The sequence below is a fragment of the Siphateles boraxobius genome, unplaced genomic scaffold (genome assembly GCF_051911475.1).
Source record: "Siphateles boraxobius isolate OS27281-9 unplaced genomic scaffold, OSU_SipBor_1 56, whole genome shotgun sequence".
Taxonomy (NCBI): domain Eukaryota; kingdom Metazoa; phylum Chordata; class Actinopteri; order Cypriniformes; family Leuciscidae; genus Siphateles; species Siphateles boraxobius.
This window is the reverse complement of record NW_027509182.1, coordinates 4,010,401-4,030,181: the sequence shown is the minus strand read 5'-3', so window position 1 is coordinate 4,030,181 and position 19,781 is coordinate 4,010,401. Positions and strand designations below refer to the sequence as shown.

At 35.3% G+C, this 19,781-nt stretch overlaps 2 protein-coding genes across 3 annotated transcripts; one reads left to right on the top strand and one right to left on the bottom strand.

The window, feature by feature from the left end:
- Positions 1-107: 107 nt before the first annotated feature.
- cdc26 (cell division cycle 26 homolog) lies at positions 108-2,975 on the top strand. The gene is made up of 3 exons (XM_077206506.1): positions 108-332; positions 726-831; positions 2,535-2,975. The coding sequence occupies exons 2-3, from the start codon at positions 751-753 to the stop codon at positions 2,718-2,720; spliced, it is 267 nt and encodes an 88-aa protein (XP_077062621.1). The 5' UTR covers positions 108-332; positions 726-750; the 3' UTR covers positions 2,721-2,975.
- A 48-nt stretch (positions 2,976-3,023) lies between these two features.
- slc31a1 (solute carrier family 31 member 1) lies at positions 3,024-19,167 on the bottom strand. 2 transcript variants are annotated; one of them, XM_077206494.1, is made up of 5 exons: positions 18,993-19,167; positions 9,373-9,509; positions 9,091-9,163; positions 6,385-6,553; positions 3,024-5,187 (listed from the first exon to the last, which is right to left on the bottom strand). In XM_077206494.1, the coding sequence occupies exons 2-5, from the start codon at positions 9,484-9,486 to the stop codon at positions 4,986-4,988; spliced, it is 558 nt and encodes a 185-aa protein (XP_077062609.1). In that variant the 5' UTR covers positions 9,487-9,509; positions 18,993-19,167; the 3' UTR covers positions 3,024-4,985. The 2 variants fall into 2 exon arrangements, with proteins under 2 accessions (XP_077062609.1, XP_077062610.1); XM_077206495.1 differs by lacking the exon at positions 18,993-19,167 and adding an exon at positions 11,441-11,603.
- Positions 19,168-19,781: the final 614 nt, after the last annotated feature.

Below are 19,781 nucleotides of genomic sequence, written 5' to 3'. Positions count from 1 at the left end.
ACATTACGTTGATGTGTTTTCTGGAGGTCTAGTTTTCATGCTTGTCTAGTGAAACACAGTGAAAACGACGATTAAATATACTTACATAACCGTGTCCGTGGTACTATACTGTTACTGTTACTATATGGTGTAAGTTGTCGCATAACCTGCCATCAGATTCCATATTATGGGCTTTTCAACTAAATGTAAACAGTAAAAAAATAAACCACCAATAGATAAACACTGCATCGTTCCACGGAGTTCTATCCTTTTTCCCCCCTGCTATGCGCTCTAACTACATTTCCCATGATCCTCTTCTGAACATTCTATGAAATCAAGCGAGTGTAATAGCGGTAAGTGGTGTGATGTGAAAAAGTCCTATCTTTCAGTTTGAATTGTTTGTCTTTGATCTGTCATGTTCAATAAAGTTAACAACAGTCTTCATGGTTCATTATTCTGCTGTTTGTGGCTGTATAAGATACAGCGTTTAAAGCTATTGGTCTAATTAGCATGTAGCTGCTAAAAAAGATGGTTATGTGTCTGCAACAGAAGTCGATTCACTGAATGGACATTATATGCAATTTTCAACGATGTTAAACATCAAACAATATTATTTATTCAAGTATGTATTATGCATACAAATGTCAATCTTGCACAAATCGGCTGTGTGTGTGTGTGTTTGTTTTCAGCACTCATAACACACAACATTTTATCCACAATAACTCAATATCAGTGTATGTTTCTAGGCAACGACAAACCGGTGATGTGAAGATGCTGCGCAGAAAACCCACGCGCCTTGAGCTCAAGCTTGATGACACGGAAGAGTTTGAAAGTGTGAAGAAAGAGCTGGAGGTAAAATCTTGATCATCCAGTAACTTAAATTAGGACTTGTCTATATCCATATGCTTCTGTACAAATTACTGTACATAAAAGTACATTAAACAACCAAGAGATAAATTCGTTTTACATCAAGCAACAATTATTTATATAGCCCTTTGTACAATACCAATTGTTTCAGAGCAGCTTTACATTAATACACAGGAAAATAACAGTATTTATGTAATTCATGAATTGAAACAAATGCCGATTTCAGCTCTACAGAACACATTTAGTGTTCTTATTCCACTCAATTTAGTTCAATAACTGTCAAAGCTCATAAATTTCAGCTGTAAAGAAGCTCTACAGAAGACAATAGTGTTATTATTCAGCAGAAGTCAGTTCGATATTGATTCAATTCAGTTCAAAAATGGTGTAGATGTTGCAAAGTTATCGTCATTATCCGGCTCAATTCAGTTGCAATCCACTTTCAGTAGTTAAATCAGAGGTATTGCTGAATAGTGGCCTGGTTTCACAAACAGGGCTCAGATTAAGCCAGGATTAGGCTTTAGTTCAATTAGGGCATTTAAGTAGCTTAGAAAAAAAAAACATTACTGGTGTTCATTTTGAGACCAAACAGTGCAAGTTGCTTTCATTTAAAACAACTCAAACATGCATTTTAGTCTGGGACTAGGTTTAAGCCTTGTCTGTAAAACTGAGGGATTGTCTTTTAAACCTCAACTGAGCAAGCCAAAAGTGAGACTGGTGGGAAAAAAACATTAGGAGAAACCAGGCTCAGTAAAGGAACCAGTTCCCCTCTGGCCTAAATTGACTGAATATTACTTTTGACAAATGTTTAAAATCATATACTAGAAAAATCTGGTTTCATCTACATAGGATTCAAATGGTGTTTATTACCTTGTGATCACTCAAAATACTTCATAACCTTTTTATTTAAAAAAGCCTTCAGCTGCAGAATAAATGAATCATGGGTAACAAAAACACCTGTCAGTTTCTAAAAAGTATCCAAAAAGTCTTAAGACCACGTAATATCGGCCAGCATATTGAAAGCTATAAAAGTAAAAAAAAAAAAATTATAAAAAAAATCTCCAACGTAATACATTTTTATTTAAAGGTGGGATAGGCAATTTTCGGAAAGGCTAGCAATAGAGCTATCTTTGAAAGCATAAGATCCAACCCTCCTTTCAGAGCGTCTCCAAAACACATGACAGCAGGGAGCAAACAAAAGCTTAAAAAAAAAGCTTGTTATTTTGGTTCAGGAGGAATTGTAAAAGGCGGCTGCTGTTTTGGTTGTGGTGCTCGGTGACTGACGTCTGTCTAACTCTGCATAGAATGAAACGTGCTGTGATGACGCGCTGTGATGTACGGTGCGCCGAGGTATGGAAATACATATGTTGACAGGCTGGAAGGACATTGCATTCGGACCGAATACAATGATTGGTCGAACATTTTATGGTCCCACGCCTTTCACAGACGATATATATACATTTAGACCACTTAACTGAGTGATTACTGTCAGGATGTGAAGAGACTTTCAACCAGCATAACAAAAAATGTTTCTGGAACAAATCGCCTACCCTAATTTAACTCATCAGATCCTTAATCGTATCCTAACCATCCTTGCTGGAACAAACAGGTTACACCAGCATGGTCAAGCGCAAGTAAAGATTAATCTTGCTTTTATGATCTCTCCACATTACTTTTCCATGTCTGTCCAGAGCCGGAAGAAACAGAGGGATGAGGTGGATGTAGTTGGTGTAGCCACATCCAGTGAGATGAGCGGTGCACCAGGTGGCGGCACGGACGGGAAAACCAGGGAGCAGATGATCCACGAGCGAATCGGATACAAACCCCACCCAAAGCCTAACACATTACCATCACTTTTTGGAAACCTTCAGTTTTGACCATTTGCAAACCTGAAAAATGGACTGGAAGGTCTTGCGAATCTGCAACCCACTCACACACATTGTTTTGATCTTGCCTGACCTGAAATGGACTGAAAGCACATGCATTTTGGGTTTGGTTAACTGTGTTTGTGACAACTGATTTCAAAGGACTCTTTTTTTTTTTTACAGTAAATAAAGTCTGCTAGTTGAATGGAGAAATTGGTCACTTTTCACGTCTTTTATTAGACAAGGACAAACATTTGACGAGTGAGCCCGAAAATAAAAACAGGTTGGTTTATAAATGAGGTGGTCACAACAATAATCTTTGAAATCATATTTATTCATAATTTACTTCATGATTACAGTACTGTATATATTTCAAACTCTACAGACGTGACTGAACTGTAAACAGCCTAAGAAATGTTAACACTGCCACAAGACTGGAAAACAAAGTGCAATCCTTCTACCCTTAAGCTTGTAGTTTTTCCCATCTAAGACAATTCAAAGTTATTTTGTAATTAAAATAAATTTGCAATAGGATTAAGCCCAGATAGTCGAATCTACAGAGTGGCACCTGCTGCAAAAATATGATGTGAATATTGAATTTTTTCTGCTTTTAATTAAAAACACAAACAAACAGGAAACAAAATCTACAAAGAAACAAAAATAATTTAAACAGGCTTTCTTCTAAAACCCACATGCGTACTGGTTTAAAATATGTGATTTTGTCAGTAAGAAAGCCTTCGGTTCCAGCCTTTTTTCACAAGCAATTCAGACACTTTAATGTCTGGGCACTTTAATTGGGTCCCGCATGTAAAGGCACACCCCTTTCAGTTAAGGAGCATAACTAATATCATCAATATTGACATAAAATTCAAATTCTGGGACCCAGTAACTATCAGAGCGATGATCTTAATATGTTTAACAGCTCATGATTAGCTCAACATCACAAATGTGCCACAATTTTTTATTTAAAAGATGTCAACGTAAAAGGTTCTACATAAAGGTTGCTAGAAAACATTGATATCAAGTACACGGTCATAGTTGAGTGTTACAAATATAAATTATAAAATTAAATCGGTGACACTGGCATCAGATATAATTTATTTTTCACCAATCTCCCCATATTTACTTAAAATCACTAAAGGGAGCATAGTTCGACTTCAAACTCAGAGTCCCAAAACCTCTCTTCTTGTGCAAACATCATTCAGTCCAGTGTTTATGTCTAAACAATGGTCATTGATTATTAACGGTAGTTTCATTGATGTGAAACACTTGGCCATAACAACCTCCAAAAAAGAAAAGAAAAACACCCTCCAACCACTAGTGCTTCTATATTGGGTCCAGATCCAGTTTGGATTTTAGAGTCTACGGTCACCCTCTTGGGTGTGTGTGTTCCCTCGTTTAAGGCAAAGGGTTTAATAAGGCTCTATCGCACCCAGAAGCACCTTCATAAACATGACATACATCAAGAGATGTGGATAACAGATGTGCTTATAATGAACAAGGTAACCCGTGAATCTCAGTACTATGTGGAGGTAAACTGTTGAGGTGTGGTCACATTTAAGGCACAGTCACATTAGTAAAATTTCACTGGCAAAAGTTTATGGTCAATAGAATAGTGATGCACGAAGCACCACTCGCAAAGATGTCTTTCAAACCAATTGGCTTTCTGTTTGCCAATGTGGTGAATTCAGGTGAAAATCTTGGAGTCCATTGTGAAATCTGTATGGAAATCTTTTGCCCTCGTGCAAAATTCCTAATCAAGTGGATTCCAACTAGAATGATTCACTGAACAATGGTAAATTTTACCACACGCTTTCCATTGTTCAGGGAATTTTTGCATTCGAAATCAAGCCATTTCAATTATTTGAAAATTGGACACAGATTTCACAAGAGGTTTACATTGGTCACAATAATTTGCAGCATTGCCCAATAAAAAGCTGCTCGGTTTGAAAGTGACTTCTGTGTGAGCTGAGCTTCATACAGCTACACTATTGACAACCGACCTTTTTGCCCTTTATGTTTATGAATGTGACTGTGACCTTTAGGCTGTGCACACAAATCTCAACATTGCAGAGGAAATGACAGGACTGGTGGCGATGAGCATTTGGCATATGAAATATGGGGCTAAATTGTATCAAAATCAAATCAAAATAGAGCTTTAAAATGAACAGAGCTACTTGGCCAATATTTACCAAGAACTATTAAATCATACAGAGTTGCTGTGATGCATGCTGGGATTGTACAGTGGGTGTTTTTTGAGGTTTTATGCAAGAGAGGTTAATGACAGTGTTCTGTAATATCCACCACTACTGCCTTCTTCCAGCTGAACAGGAAGTAGCCGAGGCCGGCGCCCAACGCCACTGCTATGCACAGGTAGCCGTTGTACGTCATGAACACCAGCATGAGGAAGTAACTGACCACCACTTGGATGATGTGAAGAAGCGTCTGGATGAAGTGTGCGAGACTCAGCATTTTCTGGCTGGAGAAGAGAACAGAACCAGGTGTTGACCTTATTATGGCATTACAAATGTCAGGTCATCAGTGTGAAGAAACCAAAGAAAATGCATATTTACGTCTTCGAGGTCACTCGTGTGGTAATGAATACATACAAGGGATGATTAAATCAGTGTAAACAGGCTTAAGGCTGAGTTTTACTGACCTTGTCATTCAAACAACAATGATGAAAGAAAAACACTTCTAAAAAATGCAAACCACGGGTTTTCAAACAGTGGTGCAAGGAGGAGCTAGCCTGTCCGCAGAAAACTCAATAGCACTGGCTAATAACCATGAAATATCATAATGGAGACTTGAAAAGGGCACATCTGATAACTGCTGAAATTTTACGAAAGATTGTGAAGACAAACATTATTGTGCACTGATGAATCATTCAGAACAAGATACTAAACTGTCATTCTGGCTATGTTCAGACTGCAGGTAAATGTGGCCCAAATCCGATATTTTTGCTCATGTGTCTGTTTTTCTCATGACAGTGTGAACAGCACAAACCACACGGAATCTGATCTTTTCAATTCCGATTTGTGCCACTTCAATATGTGGTACTAAATCTGATACAGGTCAGATGTTTTGCAATGCAAACTCAGGCTGAAAAGTCATATCGGAATTCATGCGACTTCTACGTCCCTCTAGATCAACATTCGTCACAATTCTGCACTCATGGGAGTCACTTCAAAGATCGTACATACCTGAAGTTATCAAGACAGTTGCGAAAGGTAGTCAGTGGAAGGACAGTGATGTCAGAGCTCACAGTGATAGCTCTATATACAACAAAACATGAGGGCTCGTATCATAAATGTTTAACAACTCTGCTCTCTATTTTTCGTATCCTCGTCTTTGTTTTTTATATCGCCTGCGCATAAATTCGCTGGATTCAGCGGCAGATCACACTATAAATACATATGCAATCGTTTACTTTAATGTCATCTGTGTTTACTTCCGCATGACAGCTACTGCGTGACTTCTTTTCATCGTTTTTTTGGGTATACGGGTCAGTCCAGGACCATGATATTGGCCACATTTAAAACAACAATGTGAACAGCTATACAAAAAAAATCGGATCTGAGGAATAAATCAAGATTGAGCACCAAGGCCTGCAATGTGAAAGTAGGCTCTGATTACGCATTGACCTCCTGAAAACATAAGTACTCATTTCACTGACCCGACTGTTTTATGCGTCTCCATGAGAACGGTGCCATCAGCTCCCGGGACAGGCATGGAGTTGTAGCGCACGTTCACCTGATTCCTTCTCAACAGGACCTCACGGCTGATCTTCAGACCCTCGTAGAGCATAGCCAGCAGGAACACACCAATGCAAGCACCTACCATCTCTAAACATGAGGATGAAGAAAGGTTAAACTGGTCAGGAATTGAGAAATCAAATTGTCCTTGATCTTGACATATAAGAGGTCATTGTACTATTAAAAAAATCCTGTAAGTTACAGAACTCCAAACTGCCTCGTTAGTCCAAAAACAACTTTTATTGAAACCAAGCTCAGAAAATGACTCGTTTCGTAATTTGTCACATTATTACGTCATAGTGCGATGAAAAACAATGATGCAACAAAGATGATCAGCACCTAATTCTACATCATTGCTTCTTTAGCCCCTCCCACCAATTCACACGTCATGTCGTAGAAAATATGAGACACAAAAAACAAAGATCAAGGAACAAAATGAGAGATGCCTCTGATTACAAGAGGTTTTGAAGTGCCAAGTTGTGAAAAAACACATTGCATTGCAATCCTTGTGATCCTAACATTAAGAAAGTGTAAATTAACTTTATTTTAATGAAATTCCAGTCAGATGACATCAGTAAGACACAGTTCGTTTCATTTTACTGTGGAGTCCTTTTTAAACAAGACTTTCAGGCTTTTCAGAGAGACTGAAAATAAAAGATGATGCCGTGACAACTATGGGTTATTGGATCCGAGAATGCTGCAACACACAAGTGTGACTAACAGTGTTTTTTACCATGTGTTACTATTGCTTTGTCTGATACAGGGTTTGATATGTTCTGTGTGTTTTATACTGTAGCACCACAGTCAAACTGAATAGTTGTGATTTGCTGTTCTTTCCTTTGCTTCGGCATTTATAGGGTTAATGCGTTGGATTATCAGTTACCAACTGGTAACTAAAAGTATTTAAACAATATTTGCCACAACCAAGACCTATAAAGGATGTATGTAATACGCACTGATGTTTCACATCGTTGGCAAATGTTTTAACTATGTAACAAGATATTTTTCAACATCGTCTTTTTTTTTTAAACAATTGCACACGTGTAATGGGACGTTGAAAATGATTTTAATATGCAAAACTGTTACCAAATCATATAAGTCTTGAATGCGAAACGCCCATCTGAGTGTTCAAAAGAGAGGGTTCAATACGGGATAGAAAATAGCTTATTACTTCTAAATTAGGATTTTTTTGGTGTAAAATTATTGATAACTTTAAAAGTGGACCTCAGAGAACATTATAAAATAAAATTTAAAAAATATAGTTCATGACTCCCTGAACACATAAGAAACCTTACAGTACATTGTTTGTTACTTCATCTTACAATTCCAGTGTAGTCTAGACTTCCTGGTTACAAAATATTCTGTTTTGTTCTCATAATTAAGATGATTCGGCTTGATAAAACTAGTACACTTGCCCTCAACACTGAGAGGGTATCTTATGACATTATTAATCTGAAGAAAGAACCAGTGAGAGTTTTTTTGTTTTTGTTTCAAGATCTAGTTTCAGGTCACCTGTACAGTGAAAGTGATTCATTGGAGGTCAGCAAGTCACTGTACTGTTGATTTAAACTTTCAATTAGCGCATCAAGTCAATGCTAATTTGCATCAAATGCAAATTTTACTGGGTAACATCATTGTTTTGTCACTGCAAATTGCTGCCAGTGTGAACAGCCCGGAAAAGGATAGTCCACACAAAAATAAACATCTGTCATCATTTACTATTACAAAAATATTATATTTTGAAGAACATTGCGAACCAAACAACATTAGAGCCACACTGACATCCAGTGAATGAGAAAAACAAAAAACTGACACATTTCTAATTTTTTTTTTCAAAATTTCATTACTCTTTTGGCTCAAGTCGATTAGCCCGTCTGCCGGAAACAAGTTATTTTAGTCAATAAAGTTTTAAATATGGATATTTTTCTTACACAAACGCATTGCTTCACTTCAGAAGGCCGTTGTTAACCCCCCAGAACCGTTTTGAGCACTTTTAATCACAGATGGATAAGCTTTGATGGACTTTGAAAAAATTATATACCCATTGACTCCCATTATAAGGCTTGGAAAAATTATTTTTTAACATAACTCCGATTGTATTGTATGTCTGAAAGAAGAATGTCATATACACCTAGGATGACTTCAGGGTGAGTAAATCATGGGCTAATTTTTATTTTTGGGTGAACTATCCCTTTAACCTCTGGTGTGAAGAACTTTGTTTGCCAAAAAATGTAAGGAACCCTTCAAATGTAATTTGATTAGATTTTAAAAGATTCATAAAATTGTTAAAGTTCTACGCATTTATTTGATTACCACTGTTTATTGATAATAACTTTGTATTAAATCATAAAACACAGAATCCAGAAAAAAGTAAACATTTCGTAGGGCATTATTAGACATAACTCTGTGATCATTAAAATGTATTTAATTCATTACAACAGAAACATTGAATTTGGGGGAAATAAAATGGACTTTGGGGAAAAAATGTTAGGGCCAATTCATATGTACCGTATATTCGTTCCAATTTATATTTACAAGTAGTTAACAATTAATGTGTTAGTTTATTAACGGCCATTTCATAACTTCACCAATTTAAATAAAAGGTAAAAAAGAAAAGAGCATCTTACCTCCTGGGGTGTTGATGACCAGCCCAGCGAATAGCAGCTCCACATTTTTGTACCCAAAGTAGAAGGTCATTTGCTGAAAGTATAATGTATCAAAGAATCAGTTTTCAACCTATCTTTGCCCATAATGAATAAAGCAATTCTAATAACATGCAGAAGCAGTCTTACTTCCATTGAACAAAAGCTTCAAATGATGATAACATGATCACATCTTTTTCACATCTATTTTTATCAAGTGAACTGATATACTGACACTCAGGCTTAATGAATTCCAGGTTGTCTCACCATCATCATCATGTGTTGCCCATGACCTGCGTCGGGCGTCATATGGTCCCCATGACCCTGTGTGCTTTCAGGTGCCATGGTATGGCCCTCATGATGCATTTGTGGATTTGACATACTTCTCTTACTGCACAGAGGTGCTGGGGAGAGACAGAGTACAAACAATTCTTACAGCTCTCCAGTATAATCAAATCAAACAAAACGTTTAATAAAAATACAAAGTTTTCAGAATATGAAATGACTATTCTGCTAAATGAAAAAAATCAAGGAGCAGAACATATTGGCTATAGCTGAGTTAAACAAACATTTCAAGTGTTCCTGTATCATGAGAGTAGCTTTCCAGCTGGTACGTTTAGGGATATATGAAAGCTTGATACTATGAAATAAGGATAATCTATAGGATCCTGATCAAAAGGTTCAAATAAGCAGCCAAAAATAGCCGACAGTAGCAGAGGTAGTAAAAAGTATTTAGACACTTGTAAATGCCATGTATAATGTCACTGCATTATATACAAAATATAAAACCAAAGTGAATCTGAAAAAAAAAAAGAAAAAAAAAATGCTACAGAAAAAAAAGTTCAGACCGACGTCGAGTTGTTTTCTGAGGAGGCACAATCATTTTATACGAGGGACATAAATGTTTATATTTAGGGTCAGAAATCTCAAAAATGTCATTAAAAATATCTGCATTTGTGTTTTCAAAGATAAACTAAAGTTATATATAGTTATACATATATATAAAACACCAAAATACTTTTCAGAGTAACTTACTGTGTATTAAGTGATGGTTATTTTCAATTCCTGAAAAGTGATCAAATGCTGAGAATGGAATAACAGATACAAAAGACCTTCACTAATCGAATGTCCCAACAACCCCAGGCTATTCACTTAGACAACGTCGTCCAGATAATCTAATACATGCCTCTATAAAACAATTACTTTTCCCATTTGAGCAGCAAACATGCTTTCCTAAAGGTTTGGGACAGCCTCAGGGATGAAACGCACATCAGAGATGGCTGTACAAAACTAATGAAGATGATTATCTATCTACACTATCTGCACTAACCATTAGTCAGCGTGTTCTTGTTGGCCTAAACAGACATTTGGCTAGTCTTTTACAAGACTGGAATATAATTTTCCCTCAGATTCAGCTCAGATTCAAAGACCAAACCAGGTCAACTGAGGCAATGAAAGAGGGGGAAAAAACAAGTCACAAAGTACACTCAAATAAGCAATGTCTGCTTTAATCCTGTCTTCATAATCACAGAGCTGAGAGGACAGACAATGTGCACTGTTTTCAAGAAGTAAAACACATCATGTGACTGAACCTATAGCCTGATACCGGCTTATACAGATGGTATTCAGAATTTATTTATATTTTTTACGAATTTTTTGTAGTACATGGTACTACTACTACAACCATAGTTTTTTGGACATGTATCTTGGTAGTACTATATTCTTTAAATTACTACGTGAATAAATAGCATGGTATATTATATAGAAAATTACTAAATATTGCATTCATTTGTTTCTGCCTTTATATTTTTTTGATACAAATGTATTTGTCTGACAAATCCAAACAGAGCTCGAAATTAACTTTTTTACTTGGTAGCGCTGGTGCTCCCAACTTCAAAAAGTTAGGAGCACCCACTAAATTTGACGTTTAGCTCTGCCAGAGTGGAACGACCGGCAGCATTCTGATGATTAAAAGCCTTAATAATCGATCCTGATTTGTTTTCCACACACTTGTCCCTGCATTTTTTTGTGCTTGGCACTCTCTCCTCGTTTAACCAAGCTCTTGCGCTAAAAATGTATTGTTTTCGGTGGTGGCCGATGGACACAGTCATCCTTTCTTGCCCTTTTTTTTTTTTTTTTAAAGCTGTGATTTTACAACTGGATTTGATAGCTTTGTAAGATAAAATCCTTCTTTGCTAAACCTAATAAATATTTTGGTATATCATCATATCAATATCAAAAATTAGAATAAAAAAGTAGCATTAAAAAGTTTATTTTAACTAAACTAAAAAATTTAAATGTCGTCCAATGGTGAATTTTCAAAGATATTACTCACCCAGGCAAAATCTGTCACCTCTCTCAGTTGGCTTCCTTTATTCCTTATGAAAGTATTTTCTTTGTCTGGCAACCGCAAAAATTTACAAGTAATTCCTGTGAGTCCTTCCTTACTATCATCTGACAAACAAGTGCAGTGAGTGTATTAAGTGCAGCCCGATAGTGATAGTGTTCAGGAACAGCAGTAGGAGTATAGTGTGTGCATGGTCACACTTGTCATGTGACCTCTCATCTGCCTTTCATTTCCCTCTTCTGCCATTAATCCAATCACAAGGTTTTATCCACTCCCACAAAGCCTGGTGCCTGAAAAAAACTTATGTCTTAATCCACTCTTGCTCATTATAAAGTGCCAGTAAAAAGTTTGCACAACCTACTCATTCTGTATGATGACTATTTTCCACATTTTTGAACAACTATTATCAAAAACTATTTTAACAACACAAAAACACTACAAAAATGATGACTCAAAAAAAAATGCAACACTTTGCATCAATCTTTTTGAGTTAAAACAACTTTGAATGAAATTACATTTGACCAACAAACTAAATTGAGTTGGAGGAACCTAATAATTTGTAAATTTGATTAATCAGTTAATTTACAGACCTTTAATCAGAGTTACAGCCCTGGAACCAATTAATCTTATCACAACTTATCTTTTAGTTAAATGCCACAGATACCATAGCGCATGTTATGGATTTAGTATGTAACTTATAAATTACATAAATGCAACTTGTTTAGCAAGTCAATATAGTGTTTACCTTCATGTACCTCCATTTTTAGCACAATAAACTTCAACATAAAATAAACTCTTTTAAATGTCAAACATAACAGCAATAAACGCTAACGGGACCTTCCCTTTACTAAAATACAAATAAAATGACACTTAATGTCAACATTTATTTTCCTTATCCAGTCCTATGCAAAGCATGCTGGGAATTAGAATCCACTGACAAATTTCCAAAGCTATCAAGAAAATGTAATTAAGTTATGACAAGACAAGAAATTTAAGTTGAAATTACACACAATATTAGGTTAATGTAATGATCCACACTACTATGTCAACAGGCCTCAAAAGATTTAATTAAATCAATAAATTAGTTTTTTTACCGTTGCAACAATGCATTTATTTAAGTTGTGGTATCATGACCCCTGAATTACTTTTTAGAATGATTTATGGGAATTATGTAGTGATCAAAAATGTCAAATCAACACTATATTGGATTTAATATATTGGAAGGTTAAACAGATCAAAAATTTTACTGATATAGCGGATGGAAATGCTGCTGTTTTGCACGCATAGACACATAGATCTTTTTATGTTGAACATAAATTATAATGTCGATACTTTGAATTAGTAAAAACTAGTTTGGAAAGAAATTGCCAAGAAAAAGGACTTAAACAAATAAAGGTGGTGTCACATGACATGTGTCCACATAAATATGTTACTGCTATCAGTTTTTTGGTATTGTTTACGCTTGCGTTAAATCTATTTGGATATCATACACAACAAAACTGCCTAACGAAATCTACAGTCCAAAGATTTTTCAATGTATCAATTTCTTTGTGGGGTTTGGGGGGTTGAGGTACACCAGTTCAACAACAGTTTTTTTTTTTTAAGGATGACATAAATGACACAATTTTAATTGTTAAATGCCAAATGAATGCAAACAGGCTAAAGAAAGCAAATTTAGCAAACCTTTTTTCTTGTGCACATTTTCTCTCCATAACATAACAGCGGGGGGAAAACAATGTAAGAAAATGTGTCTAAAGTCACGACGCAAAAAAATGTTAATGGTCCTAATAGGTTTTGATTTCTTTGCGCAAAATATGGCCAGGAAAAGTCCTCTACAGTCATAATGAGAATTCAATGCAAACCTCTGCTTGAGTTATGGAAAGTACGTGAGTGATTTAACTTTATTGGTGTTCAAAGAACAACTTTTTACAATGCTGAACTTTAAGGACTTCAATTAAGAGCTATGTGCTTGTTTCCATAAATATAAATTGCAGACAAATTATGGGGGAGATCACAAAAATGAGAAACTGAAATATTTAACTGAGTGTTAAATATTTTAAATTTCAATGGTAATTATACTAACTTGTTAATACCTTAATCATTGTGCAAAAAGTGATTATATCAATGTCCTTGATAATATGATCAATACTAAGGGCATGAATAAAGTATGAGGATTTGGTCAATCATTCCTGATCGTTATGATGCATTACCTTCTCATTGGCAGGTCATAAAACAGGAAAGTACGCAAATGAAAGGGAAGGGGGCAACATGAACTAGTGTTCAACAGCGTTAGTAGTATAATGTACCAACTTCAGTGCAGAGGTAAAGTTGAGGTACAAAGAGCAACTCAACAGCAGCTGACTCAGTGCATTTCAAAATTTCACAAAAGCAAACAGCTCTAATGTTGTTTGTTGGTTTTGTTTGGTTTAGAAGTTGTGAATTACAGTTGATCAAACAAATCACATCAACTGCAAAAGAGAAAACCCTGCAATGACAAACATATTCGAAGTAGATTGAAAAGAAAAACTGTAGGGTCTCCACCAGTTGTTATTTTGGATTTAGGCAGATCTGAACTCGATTGTAAGAGAGGGCCAGAGTTTAACCTCTACAGAGCAACCATTTCAGTCGCATTTCACAAAATCCATCGGTCAACAGATCAAGCGTGAAAAGGTTGTGTGTGGTGGACTACATTTCAGAGATTGTTTACAAGGTGAAACAGGTTAACTTTTTTTTGTATTTTGTACATTTGTATTATCATAAGCAGGATCAAAAATAAATGGGATCATAAAAATGCCCCAAAAATTCTAGGTATATGGGGGCCAAAAATGCCCTGATTGAGTTCTTAATTTTAATATTACATATGATACAGTTAAGCAATATCAAAACAAAACAAAACACATCTAGAATGGGAAAGAGCTTCACGATTGACTATGTTCTAATAGATTCAACGAGCAATCTGAGCTTTCTTTTCTTCTATCTTTTTACTGCTGAAAGCTACAGAAAAGTTAAATTAAATGGATCGCTGTAATTCGCAGAAACAACTGGAATCCAGGCAGAGATATGTGCATTTGCAGTTACCGTTCTGTGTCAGATATGTTGGATTTTGGGGTAAACTTACACCCTAGGTTATATACTGTATTGAAAACTAATCAATTAGATCTTATATTCTGTATAGCCTAACTGCAAAGCTTTTGTCAGCGTTTATTAAAAACATCCATTAAGAAGAGCCTTGTGTACTACACATAGGAATGTTTGGATAATGTTAGACAAGCACGGTTTTCCTTACAAAGTAAGTTTGTATCGTCTGTCTGACAGTAACAGCTGACAGTTATCCAGATAACTTTACACGTTTCTACAAAATATATTAAAGTCCCCCTGGTTCTTTAGAATATTCTAAGAAACAATGTTGAGTCCAACTGCCTTTAAAGTTGCATTGTGTAATATTTCTGAGGACAGAAATGCAATATAAGATCCGTAACTATGTTTTCAGTGGTGTATAAAGACCTTGCATAATGAACCGTTATGTTTGTATTACCTTCGAATGAGACATTTATATCTCCATAACCGTGGGCACCCCCTTCTATGGAGGTCGACATATTGTGTCGTCATCACTACCTTGAAAAAGAAGTTTTCAGTGGTGTATAAAGACCTTACTTAATGAACCGTTATATTTGTTTTACCTTAGAATGAGCAGTTTCTATCTACATACACCACGGGTTCCCTCACATTGAAATGTGCCGACATGTTTCTACAGTGGCCCTAAACGGACAAACGCGTTTCGTTACTATGTTGCTCTTTGTGCAAGGAAGCAAGCTTAGTTCAGCGAATAAAACACTGACACAATGATGAACAAGTAACAATAATATTCGCAATAACATGTAGTTTTAATGAATAATAAAGTAAACATATTTTCTTTATCTATCCTTGTAAAGAAACCTCATTGCTGAACTGGCTACTCTCTGCTGTCTCAGACGATGACATTTTCTGGTCGGCCACCGTAACTTTTGTTGGTTGCAATTCGTAACCTCACCACTAGATGCCGATAAAAATCACACACTGCACCTTTAATTTAAGAAGATAATCGTTTACTTTCCTCTAGTTTTCACTATTAAACCCAGTCATGTTGCAGGATGTTTTGCCACTCAGTCTAGCTCATCAATGAATACCCTCTCAATTGTCTACTGTTTTTGCTCTATTTCACTATTTTCACCACCATGTCCCTTAAAGGACAATTTCAGCCAAAAATGAACCTAGGGCTAAATAACACATGGGTACCGAGTCAACCGTTCTCTGGGATGCGTTTTCATGATAATCGAATGTACCCAGTTTTAACGTTAGTTTTACTTTAACCACAGATTAGCTTATAACGCTAGTGTATGGGGCATCGAATAAGTAAGTGTACTGTGTTTATAAAGTATCTTCTTATTAAACTGTCTGTACACTTACAAAGTTCTCAATGCTTCGGTTTGCAGGTACAGACCCTCATTATGCTTCCGTGTTAGTGTCGGGCTATTTTGAGTCTTGTTACTGGTATTCACTAGCGATTTTTATTTTCACTTATTCGATGACCCATACACTAGCGTTATAAGCTAATCTGTGGTTAAACTAAAACTAACGTTAAAACTGGGCACATTCGATTATCATGAAAACGCATCCCAGAGAACGGTCGACTCGGTACCCATGTGTTATTTAGCCCTAGGTTGGCCGGCATTGTCCTTTAAGGGGCTCCATACATTTCATCCCGACTTGTTACTGAGAAAATAAAGCCTATTTTTAGGACTATTATGATTTTTTTGACATTTTCATTACAACTACTGTAATAGCTAAATTTATTGTAATGTTTAAGAAATTATATTGCAGTGTTTCATTTTTGAAATTTTCATTTTTTTACGCTGGGCCTAGAGTGAGTATGTGACACAGACAGTCTAAAGAGAGTCATTTTATTTGCTTTTATCTGAAAGAGGCACAGTCACACAGACAGCAGAGGTAGTGTTGTGTCACCCTGACCTGCTAGTGCACTTACATACAGATCCAAATCAAAGTACTTTACACCCGTTTACACAAGAGTAATTCCTAAGAGAGGTAAAACCTAAGGTAGCCTATATTTTGCCCAATAGATGATAGATAGATCGATAGTTTTATTTAATGCCATGTCAGCATCTAAGGCTATTTTCATGGCAAAAATTTAAATTACAAAAATACAAATATCGTATGAATACAATAAATGCCAATAGAATGTGTGGCATTACTAAAGCTTAAAAAGATATACTACTTCGTCTACATCCTAGAAAATGCAGAGGAAATATGGCAGAGGACCTCATCCAACAAGGGTACCGGGTTTCAACCTGGTTTTCTGGTTCAGCAAAAAAATCAACCTATAAATAAACACACACATTGAATCAAGTGGCCTTCCTTCCCTTACTTTTGATACTAACTTCCTCTTAAAAAAAAAAAAAAAAAGAAAAAAAAAAAAAAAGTTTCCAGGAACAAAAGCAAGTCGTGGGAAAGTAATGTCATTCTAAAAGGACAGAACGAATATCTAACAATAATGTCAAAGGATGTCAATTTTTCCTTCCAGTGAAAATGAGAAGTTTAGAAGAATGTATAAGCTGCTATTTGGATGTCAGGATTCAATTTCACTCTGTTCCTCACACAAAGCTATCAAAAAGCTACAATACTGAATACTGTTTGTATGTCATATGATATGAACTACTTTTACAGTGTTTATATGGGCTTTTATGCATTTTGGAAATTCACAGCTTCAGTCGCCATTCACTTTCATTGAATGCATTTACATCAGTGGTTCTCAACTCAGCAAGAGATGACTTTAAATAATTTAAATCAAGACAAGCATTAGAATAAGCTAAAATAATTCTTATTTTAATTCACCCCTTAACAACTGTTTTTACTTTGATGTGATTCAGGGTTCCCACAGTCTTGAAAAAACTCATATATTAGATATATTTCTAGACCTGAAAAGGTCATGTACAAAAAGGCCACAAAATAAAAAAACATTATCTCACAATTCTGCCTTTTTTCCTCACTATTGCAAAATATAAACTCACAACTGCGAGTTATAATTCGCAATTGTGAGACAAAGTCAGAATTGCGAGATATAATCAAGCAATTGAGAGATAACTTATTATATATATTTCAAATCTGACTTTATAACTCGCAATTGTGACTTTTTTGAAAAAGATAAAAAGTCGCAATTACATTTTTTATTTTTGTATTCAGCATTTTATGTTATAAATATATTTTTTTCGAGTAATGCCAAGCTCTAAAATATTTTATCGGGGAGAAATTGTGAGAAGAACTGCATGATTAATCGTTAAAAGATCTCGATCTCGATTCAAACACCCTTGCGAATTTATTCATCAATGACAATGATTCGGCTATGTCTATTAAACCTTTGAACCTTTTAAATATCAGATTTCTGTTCAAATACTTTCAATCATTAGAAAAGTTCTGGGATAAAAGTTCATAGTTCAGATATAAACAATGATGTCTGCAGTAACGACCAAAATAGAGGAAATCACCATTTTTGTTGTGGACAACGGGGGACGGGGGGCCTTGAAGTAAAAAAAGATTGAGAACCACTGGTTTACATGAACACCAGGAAAGAGTTATTGCACAAAAGCTGCTTTAAGCAAAAGCAGCATTCATGTTTACATTGCATTGTGTTCGCAGTGGGCTCTTAACACATTCAGCTCAGTAAACAGCTTTTCTCTCACCTTTTTGTTACATTATTTATCCAGTCTTTTTCACACACACATGCACACTCTTAAAAAAAATTAAGAATGTTGTGTGTGCATTTACATAAGCTGCATTTGGATTTACTGCTTTCTGCAAAAACCCTGAAACAGTGTTATTATTAACTAAAACTATTAAAAACAGTTTCCATTAATTAAACTAAGGCTAAAATAAAGTAAAATATGAATATTAAAAAATAAAAATAAATTAAGTAGGGTACTAAATTGTACTAAAGTAAAAAAAAATATTTAAAAAATCCATATAACAAAAAAAAAACTAAAATTAGAATGAAAACCAAATAAATTACAAAAATAAATGAAATTTAAAAAATAATTATAATGAAATAGCCTAATACAATTCAAATTATTAATAAATACTATATTAGTACATTTAAAAAAATTAAAATAACACTTTCCTGGAATATGTAAAAAGAGTCATTGTAATGAGCAGGACGTTCAATTTTTGGCGGAGATATTCCTTTAATTTTTAGCTCTAAATGTGTTCAAGGGCACTAAAACTAAAGTGATCACCGTTAATTGTGCTTCAGGATAGCAGTTTCATACCAGTTTATGACTCAAGTTTATGAAAAGCGAAATTAGTGAGCATGATAATCACGAATGACCTGCAAACACAACTCGTTTGACAGTATAGTATAACCCAGCTGCCTTGATGCTTTATTACCTGATGTAGATACTAAAAGAGCTGAATTATGCCTTCTCAGAGGTCACAGCAACAGAGATTACAGGCAGAACTACCTTTCAGAGCTGCAGAATCACGTAAACCTCACCTTGACAACATGCGACGAATCCGTCCACGGGTTCCTTTAGTGACTTTGATATTCACTGCAGATCATCAGTTTTGGGACTAGAGTAAATGAACTAATCTTTGCACTGTTTCTTCTTCTGACGAGTAGAGGCTAGATTCCAGTGAAGTCAGCTAACGTACAAAACTGATTCGAATCCACAATAAAAGTCCCTTCTCCGAGTGAACATTTTGTTTATTAGCATGTTCTTTGCTAGTCGGTAAATTAAAATTAAAATCACAGACACACACAATTAATTTTGTTATTCTTCTTGGTATTTTTAACATGTTTTAAACAATTAGCATTATTTTAAAACACACACAAAAAAACATTACAAGCTTGTTCTCAGTTGCTACCTTGGTAAAAAAAAATTTTGTAATAATAGGCTACAATAAACTGAGAAGAATAATGCAGAAAAAAATGTTTCCATCCACATATTCCACCTGTGATTCGCAAGTATGGATTGACCATTCGGTTTTAGAATGAAAAATAAAGAGAACTTAAAAAACAAATATTTTGAAAAGATTTCAACCGCATTCAATAGAAATACATGCTTCCGGGGCCTTTTGTGGCAAATTCACTACAGTACTGTGGCTTTCCGTACTTCCGTTGCCACATGGCAAATGTATGCATGATGTTTCATGAGGGTCTTTAGTTACGTTGTTATTTAAGTGTTTTTGCTTTTATCGGGTGATTACGTACATGTAGCCTGTGCGTTTACTAATAATGAATTAGACATTTCATAACTTTAAATGTGTCATGGAGTCAAAATAA

Bases quoted from the DNA above. Each gene is read 5' to 3' on its own strand.
- slc31a1 (XM_077206494.1), bottom strand. From the start codon at position 9,486: ATGTCAAATCCACAAATGCATCATGAGGGCCATACCATGGCACCTGAA. The intron at 6,554-9,090 runs GTAAGATGCTCT...CCTCATGTTTAG, and splicing joins GGTCATCAACACCCCAGGAG to AGATGGTAGGTGCTTGCATT. The intron at 5,188-6,384 runs GTCAGTGAAATG...TCTCTTCTCCAG, and splicing joins GAGACGCATAAAACAGTCGG to CCAGAAAATGCTGAGTCTCG.
- cdc26 (XM_077206506.1), top strand. From the start codon at position 751: ATGCTGCGCAGAAAACCCACGCGCCTTGAGCTCAAGCTTGATGACACG. The intron at 832-2,534 runs GTAAAATCTTGA...ATGTCTGTCCAG, and splicing joins GTGTGAAGAAAGAGCTGGAG to AGCCGGAAGAAACAGAGGGA.